A 12,036-nucleotide genomic window follows, 5' to 3' on the forward strand; every position below is an offset into this window, starting at 1 on the left:
CCCTTCCTGGTCGCGGCCGCCGGCCGCCCGGGCGATCGGCGGCCGCGGCCAGGAAGTAAGGCCCGAATGGCCTAGCTGTGCTGTGGCCACAGCGTGGGAGGCGGGGCCAGGGCACGCTGGGCGGGGCCAGGGCGTGGGAGGCGGGGCCGGTGGCGGGGGCGCTTTTTAGCACCCCCGCTTAACATTTAAAAATATCTCCGGCCGGCCCTGCCTTGTAACCTTGCCTTCCTGCACTTCTGCTGCTCCAGTTTTGTTTTTCGTTTTCACAGCAGTTTCATAGTTTCATCAATGAATGACAGAAGTGCAAAAATAACAGTAAAATAGTAAATAGACACACTCAAACAGCTCAGGACTAGGAAGGGGAAGTGAGGAGAGTGGGAAAGGATAAAGAAAATAGAAATGGATCCATACTTATTCCAATTAATAGTATTAATATTATTATTAATAGAAATAAGTATAAAACCAGAAATATGATTGGAAAAACTGGGTTTTAGAGAAAGTTCCATTGCTAGGCACATTGTTCATGTGATCAGAAATTATTTCATTAGAATTCTCAATGTCGTTTTAATACAGGTTATTTATGTGGCCAGAAACCCAAAGGATGTCTTGGTGTCCTTCTACCATTATTCCAAAATTGCTGCCAACTTTGAAGAAATAGAAGACTTTGACATTTTCATGGAGAGGTTTTTGGCTGGTAAAAGTAAGCAATAATAAGTATTTTAAATAGCTCATTTTTACCCCTGCATCATCCCCCCCCCATTTGATTAAAAAAGTGAAATGTTAGAAGACAAATAATGTCATACCAGGTACTGTTAATGGCAATAGGTCAACTCAGTTCTGATGTTCATCACACATTAACATACATCTTTGCTCACCTCCACATTATTTGGAAAAATGTTAACTCTGTGTTCACTCAAGTACAAACAAGTATATACCCTGGCAGTTGAGTTCTTAAAATGTGACTGGGATCCCCACAAGCACCGACTTTCCAGATTCTACTTTTGCAACAATTACAGCATTTCCAGGCTAAGGATAGCTCAGTCAAGTGATGATCGACATACTAAAAAAATACACACCATAATTGCTGGAATGAACTGTTCTTATGTGTGGTGGAAAACTCAAGTCCAAAAATGTTTGTATAAATATAAAGGAAATTCTAAAATGTTTTCATTTTTTTATGAAAGAGTGATTCACCCTGATGACGTCAAGGGGATCTTTGGAGCTGTGAGAGTGACCACATGCGCTTCAGACCCTTGCCCATCTTGGCTAATAAAACTTGCCAGTGGGGGGTTGGCAAATTGGTTTGTGGAGATAATAAACGCCTCACTGGATCAGGGACTTTTTCCATCTACCTTAAAGCAGGCATTGGTTAAACCGATCCTGAAAAAGTCGTCCCTTGACCCGTCGGTTCTTAACAACTACCGGCCAATTTCGAACCTTCCCTTTTTGGGCAAGGTTCTGGAGCGGGTGGTCGCCTCGCAGTTCCAGGGGTTCCTGATAGAGACCGAGTATCTGGATCCATCACAGTCTGGTTTCAGACCCGGTCATGGTACGGAGACGGCTTTGGTCGCCTTGGTGGATGACCTCCGCAGAGAACTTGACAGGGGGAGTGTGACCCTGTTGATTCTCTTGGACATCTCAGCGGCTTTCGATACCATTGATCATGGTATCCTTCTGGGACGGCTCTCCGGAATGGGTATTGGGGGCATTGCTTTGCAATGGCTCCGCTCCTTTCTGGAGGGCCGTTCCCAGTTGGTGAAGCTGGGAGACTCCTGCTCAGACCCCTGGCCATTGTCCTGTGGGGTCCTGCAAGATTCTATTCTGTCTCCCATGCTTTTTAACATCTACATGAAACCGCTGGGAGAGGTCATCCGGATTTTGGAGTTGGGTGCCATCTCTATGCAGATGACACTCAACTCTACTACTCCTTTTCACCAAACTCCAAGGAAGCCCCTCAGATCCTTGACCGGTGCCTGGCCGCTGTGATGGACTGGATGAGGGTGAATAAGCTGAAACTTAATCCTGACAAGACAGAGGTCCTCCAGGTCAGTCATGCGGCCAATCGGGGCATAGGGTGGCAACCTGCGCTTGAAGGGGTCGCACTCCCCCTTAAGACACAGGTCCGCAGTTTGGGGGTCCTCCAGCGCTGACACTTGATGCTCAGGTGTCGGCAGTGGCCGGGAGGGCTTTCGCATAGTTAAAGCTTGTGCGTCAGCTGCGACCGTACCTCGTGAAGTCTGATTTGGCCATGGTGGTCCATGCCTTAGTCAACTCCAGGTTGGATTACTGCAATGCACTCTACGTGGGGCTGCCTTTGAAGACGGATCAGAAACTTCAGTTGGTTCAGAGATCAGCAGCCAGATTAATAACAGGAGCTAGTTACAGAGAACGGTCAATTCCTTTGTTTAAACAGCTCCACTGGCTACCGATAAGTTTCCGGGCCCAATTCAAGGTGCAGGTTATTACCTATAAAGCCTTAAACGCGAACCCTAAGATCATCCAAGGAGGCGCTCCTCTCGCTCCCACCTTTGTCTCAAATGCGGCTGGTGGGGACGAGGGAGAGGGCCTTCTCGGCAGTGGTCCCCCGGCTCTGGAACTCTCTTTCCAAGGAGATCAGGTCGGCTCCTTCCTTGCCCATTTTCTGCTGGGAATTAAAAACATGGTTGTTCCAGAGCTCATTTGAATGAATAGGCCCAATAGAGCTGTCATCAGAATACTTCTTTATGTTTTAAAAGCGTATGGCACTTTATCACTGTTACTCATTTCCATGATACAGCACTTTATGAAACCTGTCCCCGCTGGTTTGTTTTTAATTACTCTGATTTTATCTGCTTGGATTTTAATGTATTGTCCATTATTTTATTTTGTGTATCGTTGAAATGTTTTAAGTTTTTATAAAATATGTTGTGTTGTTGTTTCGGGCTTGTCCCTGTTGTGAGCCGCCCCGAGTCCCTTTGGGGATATATATATATGGAGCGGGATATAAAAATAAAGGTTATTATTTATTATTATTATTCATAAATATAACTTGATGTCTGTTGTCCAAGTCAAAACATAGAGCCATAATTTGTTTCTGACTATACCTGTTCATTTTAAAGGGAAGAAAAGACCACAGTGTCTATCTTGAAACTTCTCTTATTAGAAAAGATTATATGGTAGCATTTGCTTGCAAGTCTTCTCTTTCCTTGATATTTGTGAATAACAAAATCATATCACGGAATTTATATGATTAGCTTATTTATTTAGTATGATGTTATGCTCATCATTCACATACTGACGGACAACATAGTGCTCTTTGGGACACAGCCATGCCCCTTGCCATGCTATGACTGGCATCCAAGGATCCTGGCTCTTCAGTTTTATTTCAATGCTGGTGATAGGAGAGAATCCGAAGCAGTGTCTCAAATGAGCAGAATGAGTTTGGAAAATGCAAGAAGGACTCATGGCAAACCCATGTGTCTGTTTCCTTTTCTTCAGAATCATCTACATGAAGCACCTTCCTAATTCTACATAATGGCAAGAAAAGCCTTCAGTTGAGACCAAAACTAAGCTGGAAATATGCAGCTCTTGAAATCACAACCACTGATGCCAAATGCCATTTTAACTATGTTAACACCTACTCTTTCTTCCCCAAGTGGTAGGTGATTTATGGTTAGAACACATAGAAGGCTGGTGGGCTCAGAAGGACAACTTTAATATTCTGTTCCTTATGTATGAAGAGATGAAGACGGTAAGACCTTACACACCTTTTCTGCTTTTCCAGTTACACTAACATAACTTTATCGGATATTATTTTGGGAAGAAGTAACGGTCTGTATGTTCTTAAACTGGTATGGAAACTTAGAAGTTCTTGTGTCAGTGATACTGCCATGTTCAGCAAAGTGAGTAGGGAAAGATCTAGGAATTCAAAATGTATGGTTAGCCTATTCAGCAAGGTCTGTAAATGATCAGAATTGCTAACTAAACACAGATTTACCTTCAAAATCAAAGTATACTACATAACTGCATGTGCTTTAGCTTATGTAGGAAAATCACAAGACAGCTCTTGTTTGATCCTTGGAGTTATAAATGTGGCTTAAAGAAAGAATGGGTGTTGAAAAGGAGAGGAAACGAAGCAGGAAAGCACTGTAAATGGCTGGGAAATGAAGGAGAAATCCAATCTGAGTATAGGTCTAAGGTTCCCTAGCAACTTATCGCAGAATAGATGTCCCCTTGATGAATTGTCACCTTGTCGTGGTGAGAGGGCTTGCATGTTCCAATGAACATGCGTGTGTAACCGTTGGAGTCATTTACTTCCAGGAGGGGCCGCAGTGGAGGAGTCAGACCAAGAACAATTTGAAGACCTCAACGGCTGAGCAATCAGATGACAACATGGCACATGTTGCAACAGCTGTGAAGGTAGAAGAAAGCTGCAACAGTTGAGAAGCCACCGTTTTTATGTTAACCATGCCACTGGATGGGACCCTCATTCTGTGAACATTGTGTCTTGTTTGGCAGTGCGCTGACCTCCACACATAAAATACTCATTTATTTATTTATTTATTTCCAACATTTATATCCCACCTTTCTCACCCAAAGGGACTCAAGGCGGCTTACAACAATGGCAGTAATTCGATGCCTACACAAAATCAAAATCACACAGTACATAAAATCAATTAAAACTATTAAATACAGTATAAAAATTTTAAAACATAGTCAGATCCATTCTTCCAAAAAAACCTCATGCTTTAGCCATGGGTCTGTCTGTGTCGTCTTTGCCATTATTCATTAAAAACTTAAGCACATAACCATGTTTTTAGGGCTCTTCTGAAGCCCAAAAGTGTTGGAGCTTGTTGAATACCCCTGGGGAGGGTGTTCCACAGCCGGGGAGCTACTACCGAGAAGCCCTGTTCCTTGTTCCCACCAGCTGCACTTGTGAGGCAGATGGGACCGAGGGCAGGGCCTCACCAAATGACCTTAGGGATCTTGCTGGCTCATAGGAGGAGATACATTTGGACAAGTAGATTGGGCCAGAACCATTTAGGGCTTTATAGGTCAAAACCAGCACTTTTAATTGGGCTCGGTAGCATATTGGCAGCCAGTGGAGCTGGCTTAGCAGGGGGGTGGTACGTTCCCTGTATGCCGCGCCAGTTATTAATCTGGCTGCCACCTGTTGTACTGACTGGAGCTTCTGGGCTGTCTTCAAAGGCAACCCCACGTAGAGAGTGTTGCAGTAGTCCAGATGAGATGTAACCAGAGCTTGGACCACTGTGGCCAAATCAGACTTCCAAGGTACAGGTGCAGCTGGCGCACAAGTCTTAGTTATGCAAATGCTTCTCTGGCCACCACTGAAACCTGGGGTTCCAGGCTCAGCAATGAGTCCAGGAGAACACCCAGACTATGAACCTGTGTCTTCAGAGAGAGTGCAACCCCGTCCAACACAGGCTGTCACCTTATACCCTGTTCGGCCCTACGACTGACCAGGAGGACCTCTGTCTTGTCTGGATTCAGTTTCAATTTGTTTACCCTCATCCAGTCCGACACAGCGGCCAAACACCGGTTCAGGACCTGAACAGCCTCCTTAGTGACAGGTGGGAAGGGGTGACAGAGCTGGACATCATCTGCATACAGATGACACTGCACCCCAAAACTCCGGATGATCTCTCCCAGCGGCTTTATGTATATGTTAAACAACATGGAGGACAGTACCAACCCCTGCGGGACCCCATAAGACAATGGTTGTGGGGCCGAGCAGGTGTCCCCCAATGACACCATCTGGGACCGACCCTCCAGGAAGGACAGGAGCCACTGCAGAACAGTACCTCTGAGATCCATCCCGGCAAGGCATCCCAGAAGGATACCGTGATCGATGGTATTGAAGGCCGCTGAGAGGTCCAGCAGAACCAGCAGGGATACACTCTCCCTGTCCAGCTCCCAGCGTAGATCATCTACTAAGGCGACCAAAGCTGTCTCAGTACCATGTCCTGGTCTAAAGCCAGACTGCACCGGATCTAGAAAATCGGTGTCTACCAAGAATGCCTGGAGTTGTGCGACCACCACACGTTCCACAACCTTGCCCAAAAAGGGGAGATTGGAAATAGACCGATAGCTGTCCAATTGAGTGGGATCCAGTGATGGCTTCTTCAACAGCAGTTTGATCACAGCCAATTTAAGGCAATTTAACAGTAGTTAACAGGCTTCTTCAACAGCAGTTTGATCACAGCCAATTTAAGGCAATTTAAGGAGGCATTCACCATGACCTTCACCCACTCAGCCAATCCCCCTCTGGCTTCTCTCACCAGCCAGGATGGGCAGAGGTCTAGGATGCATGTGGTAGCCCTCACCTCTCCAAGCACCTTGTCCACATCCTCAGGCTGAACCAATTGAAAAGAATCCATCAAAATAGGACAAGCAGGTGCTCATGCTACATCCTCGGAGACTGCCGTTAATATGGTGTCAAAGCCAGAGTGAATCAAAGCGACTTTGTCCACAAAGAACCGAGCAAATGCTTCACAGCAGGCTGTCGAATTGTCATGCACAGACATCTTCCAAGAAAAATAAAACTAAACCAACAAAAGTCCAAAAAAAGTGAGTGGTGAAGAAACCATTGGATACCAAATTAAGAAACTTCAAGACTGGTTTGATGAAAATGATAACAAATTCCAACAGTTAAATGTTAAGAAAAGTAAAGCCTTCTAAATATGGCAGAGAGACACCAACTGTGCTGTTAAGAAAACGACCAATGCCAGTGCAAATGCTGTGGTCCAAAGAAGGACCAGAGAAATCAAGAACATCTGGTGGACAAAACAGGCTAAAGAAAGCCAACACTTTGCAAATGTCCATGACTCACGGGGATTCTTTAATGCCACAAAGGTCATCTATGGCCCAAGAAATCATGGCATACACCCTCTATGCTTTCAGAATCAAACTTCTGAAAGATAAAAAATCAATTGCACTATGTTGGAAGGAGCACTACCACAACCTTCTTAACCACAGCTCCAACATGTCCAAAGAGGTTATCTTGCAAATTCCGCAAACACAAACCAAGAATGAACTTGCAGCACTGTCTAATTTGGAGGACGTCAGCAAAACCATCAGCCAACAAAAAATTATAAGACAGCGAACCTGATGGGATCCTTGCTGAAATCTTTAAAGAGAGTGGACCTGAGCTGACACCACAACTCCACCAGCTCATTGAAAAAGTGTGGGTGACTGAGAAAATCCTAGCAGACTTCAAAGATGCCACCATCATCACCCTTTTCAAAAATGAGGGGGGGGAAAGACTGTGAAAACTATTGAGCTATCTCCCTTCTAACCTCTGCTGGGAAAATCCTCGCAAGTATCCTTGCAAACCGCCTTCTACCTATCTCAGAAGACATCCTCCCAGAATGGCTTCTTCCCCTCCAGTGGAACAGTGGAAATGATCTTCAATGCATGACAGCTCTAAAAAAAATTCAAGAAACAAAATCAACCTCTGTACATGATATTCATTGACCTTGCAAAGGCAAGTGAATTGCAGTGGTCTCTGGTTCTAAAAATCGAATACCCTGACAAATTTGTGAACATCCTGTGGCTCCTCCATGATGACATGATGGCAACAGTCTTGGACAGCAATGGCTCCCAAAATGAACCATTTAAGGTGGAATCAGGTGTCAAACAGGGATGTGTTATTGCCCCAACCTTATTCTCCATCTTCATTGCTATGATACTGCACATCGTTGTTGGAAAGCTACCTATCAGTGTGGAAATCATCTATTGGACAGATGGCAGGCCGTTTAACATCAGCAGACTGAAAGCCAAAACCAAGATCACAACAACATCTGTTATAGAACTCCAATATGTAGTCTGTGCTCATTCAGAAGAAGACCTACAAGCTACCCTAAAAACCGTTGCAGAAGCATACAAGAAGCTTGGCCTCTCGCTGAACATTGAGAAAACCAAAGTGCTCTATCAACAGGCACCATCCAATCTCTCTGCAATGCCAGAAATACAGCTTAATGTTATAACATTAGCAAAAAGTTGACCATTTCTGCTACCTTGGCAGCCACCTCCTCAAAAAAAGTCAACTTTGACACTGAAATACAACACTGTCTAAGCTCTGCGAGTGCAGCATTTTTCCTAATGAAGCAGAGAGAGTTTGAGGATAGGGACATTTGTAGGCAGGCATGTAGCCGGGGGGGGGGGGGGCTTGAGGGGCTTCAGCCCCCCCCCCCCCCAATTCTCAGGGTGGTCCGCAAAAAAGCCTTACATTTATTATTTAAACTGTTATGTTTATTCATATCATGATCTGATCACCATGCTCAATATATCCCATATGCATGGCGGTATTGGGTTAACAATACAAAAGGTTTGCTAGGGTAGACCCCCTCCCACTCAGACTCAGCCCCCCCCCCCCCCGAACCAAAATCCCAGCCGCTCCCGAAACAAAATCCTGGCTACAGGCCTGTTTGTAGGGATACCAAGATGCTTGCCTATAAAGCTATTTTCCTCCCAACCTTCTTATATGCCTGCGAAACATAGACTGTTTACAGACCTCACACTCAACAGGTGGACAAATGTCAACATTCTGGAAGAAACAAAGACCACCAGCACAGAAGCAATGATCCTCCACCATCAACTCTGCTGGACTGGCCATGTTGTCCAAATACCAGATCACTGCCTCCTAAAGCAATTACTATACTCTCAATTCAAGAATGGAAAACGGAATGTTGGCGGGCAGAAGAGATTTAAAGATGGGCTTAAATCCAACCTTAAAAACTGTGACATAGATACTGAGAACTGGGATGCCTTGGCCCTTGAGCATTCTAACTGGAGGGCAGCTGTTACCAACAGTGCTGTGGAATTTGAAGAGGCATGAATGGTGGGCAAAAGGGAGAAACATGTCAAGAGGAAGGCGCGTCAAGCCAACCCTGACCAGGACCATCTTCCACCTAGAAATCGATGTCCTCAGTGTGGAAGAACACGCAGGTCAAGAATAGGTCTCTGCTTATGGACCCACCACCTACACATGGAAGGCAATTATACTCGGACACAAGTGATAGCCAGTAGTGATGAGAGATGCACTCTTCAATATTTGTTATTAAATAAGTCCTACTAATTGGTCAGATATTGTCAACCATCGATTTATTCCCTATATGATATAATAATTAAACCATATCCTATTTCAGAATCTGAGAAGCTCCATTCTGAAAATTTGTAACTTCCTAGGAAAGAGTTTGACTGAAAAAGTGCTGGATGATATTTTGGTTAAGGCTTCTTTTGAAAAAATGAGAACGGATCCTCGTATATATGTTGCGTATCCATCTCCTGAACACAGCAAAGGGCGCTTTTTTCGCAAAGGTAAGTCTGTGGCTGGTGATAATCAATAGGAGTGCTTCTCTGAAAGTGCAAAACCTTACCCAGCACCTGCTGCATCATGTTTTAGGCCAGGCCTGCACAAGCTGTGTCCTTCCCAACTCCCGAAAGCCCTTGCCAGCTTGTCAGGGATTCTTGAAACTAAAGTTTCAGGAAGTGCTGCTGTGGTGCCATGAATGTTTGTGGCCTTTCTAATTGACCTCACAACAGACAGTTGTACAGTAGTGGCACACCCATCAGCCTCAGTTCTCCACAGTAAAATTTACCTACCATCCCCACTACAGATAACAGGATAATAACCATCACATTAATCTTCCTTTCTCTCTGAATTCTGCACCAGGTACTATTGGAGACTGGAAAAATACAATGACAGTTGCACAAAGTGAAAGATTTGACAGCGTTTTCAAGGAACGGATGGAAAAGCTGCCCTTCAAATTCTGCTGGGATATCAATGATGAATTACCTGAATGAGCTTTTCACATTTGCACTGTCTATTTTTAATTTGGTGAATCTCATATTTGTCCCACCCAAGTATTTATTTCTAATTTTCATCAGAAAACTGTATTGCAATGTTCAGAAAATTGCAAACCATGAATAGAGAATCACATTAAGGATTGTTTATTGTTTACAATATGTGAATAAAATCAGATTCTATGTAAAAGATCAAATAAGGGAATAATCTAAATCACTAATGAGGAATCAATCCCAAATTAAGCAGAATTGATTATATTTAAATGTTATGTTTGGTATAATGTTCAGGTCACTACAGGAGAATTACAAAGAAAAACAGATTAATTGCACGATAGATTATATATTGTTTGAAAAATGTAAATTTCAAGGGATACTATGTCAAAAGTAAAATTTATTCACAAATACTAATCAATGAGCCAATGCTGATTTTAAAAGAAAAGTATTAACAAAAATAATTGTTAGAATTGTCAGTTTATATCACTGTAGCCGCCTAAATACAATAACTTAAAAGATGAAATATTTTATTATTTCACTGGCATCTCACTTTCTTCCCAAATGTATTCTCTTGATGCCCTTAGAAATTGTATTTCTGAGATAAAGTGAGTTTTTGAAAGTGAATTTTTGACAGGGATGTCGATGCCAGTACAAGGATCTTATTTAAAAATTCATGTGGGCTGCAGACGTGATTCCAAAAGGAGGCTTTAAAAGCACTCATGCAGGTGATGTATTGTGCAGTTTGGTTTTAAGAAACCAACCCATTTTACATAGTATTTCTTATTACTGTATATGTATTCTGAACTGTTAATCACATCTAGTGATGCCTTGAGTTAAGAGTTTAATCAGTTCCATGCCCAAGCTCTTAACTAAAATTGCTCTTATCTCAAAGCATTTTTTCCCATTGAAATCCTATTAATATATTCTAGCCCGCTGAACCCCCATTTTTTGTTACGTGTTTTTAAATAAGAAAATGTAATTTACAAAAAACAAATGATTATAAATGCACATTCACATGGGACAATAAAAAAAGAAAAATCAACTTTAAAACGGTAGAAGCACAAAGTTGTGGCATGGGAGCACATTTGAGGCAACAAAATGTGTGTGGGCACAAGGCAAAACTTGTGCATTACATGGAACAATAAAAAGGTCAACTTTAAATGGTAGAAGCACAATGTTGTGACAAGGTAACACAAAGCACAAAGTCAAGAGGCAGAAGCATCATTTTCTTCATACTGTACTCATTTCAGCCTGCCTCCTTTTCTTGCTGTCTTTACCTCTCTCTCTTCATGAAGCCAAACATACCAGAAATAAAAACCACACAAAATCAACTAACCCCAAGTTCCTCAAAACAGACAAGAACAAGCAGACTGCAATCTCCCAAAGTGGACAAGAGCCCAAGGCACAGAGGCTGCTCCCTTGAAACCCTAAAGCCCTGTCCTCTCGCGCTAGTGCTCCTTCTAGCGTTAGGTCTTCAGTCAAAATGCTGCTCATATGTCAAAGTGAAACCTGGGCCGAGTGACAGCTCTCAACTCAAAGCATTCTTAAGTCGAGGTCCCACTGTACTGTACAGTGTCTCCAGAGTTAAAATTTCACAATGATACGAACTAATGAAAAACTTAAAGGTTATTACACCTTGAATCCTTCTAATGAAATTAAAAGTGGCATTTGATATGAATGTATTTTTCTACTAAGGTATTTGGCCTGAATTGAAATTTCAAAATGAACCCATCTCAGAAAAAGTTAATATAGGTAAAAAAAGATGAAGCACCACAAGCTTGAATTATTAAAGGGTAGAATGAAAGGTTATGAATGTGTTTCTTGTAGTATGTGAAGTAAAACAATACAGAAAATGTCTCTGAGTATATGCAGAGACTAGACCACAGTTGAAGAAGAAGCAAAAAGCAGCAGGCATTGTGAATATTCTGAGTAAATGTATTAATCTAATCCATTTCCAGGAGAACAGTGATCCTTAGGACATTAATTTTTTAAAAGTCTCCTTTCTGTAAATACATTTTTAAAAATACATAACATTGAAAATAATCATCCAAAACTATTTCAAACAAGCTGCTCAGCTATTTCAAATAGTCCAAAGAATTAATAAAAATTCTAGGAGAGAGAGAGAGAGAGAGAGAGAGAGAGAGAGAGAGAGAGAGAGAGAATGAATTAAAGGGGGGGGGCAATGAGGGGAAGCACCAGTCCAAATTCAAAGTACTCCATTCTGAAGCAAGGAGAGAG

At 42.8% G+C, this 12,036-nt stretch overlaps 1 protein-coding gene across 1 annotated transcript; it reads left to right on the top strand.

Moving 5' to 3' along the window:
* Window positions 1–474: 474 nt before the first annotated feature.
* On the top strand, window positions 475–10,420 carry LOC100560559 (amine sulfotransferase; the record flags this gene model as incomplete). The annotated part of the gene is made up of 5 exons (XM_062983291.1): window positions 475–700; window positions 3,636–3,730; window positions 4,300–4,398; window positions 9,147–9,318; window positions 9,674–10,420. Coding segments are annotated over 5 exons (723 nt in total), but the record flags the coding sequence as incomplete, so codon positions are not given.
* Window positions 10,421–12,036: the final 1,616 nt, after the last annotated feature.

This window comes from Anolis carolinensis, chromosome 1 (genome assembly GCF_035594765.1).
Source record: "Anolis carolinensis isolate JA03-04 chromosome 1, rAnoCar3.1.pri, whole genome shotgun sequence".
In the NCBI taxonomy this organism is placed as follows: Eukaryota; Metazoa; Chordata; class Lepidosauria; order Squamata; family Dactyloidae; genus Anolis; species Anolis carolinensis.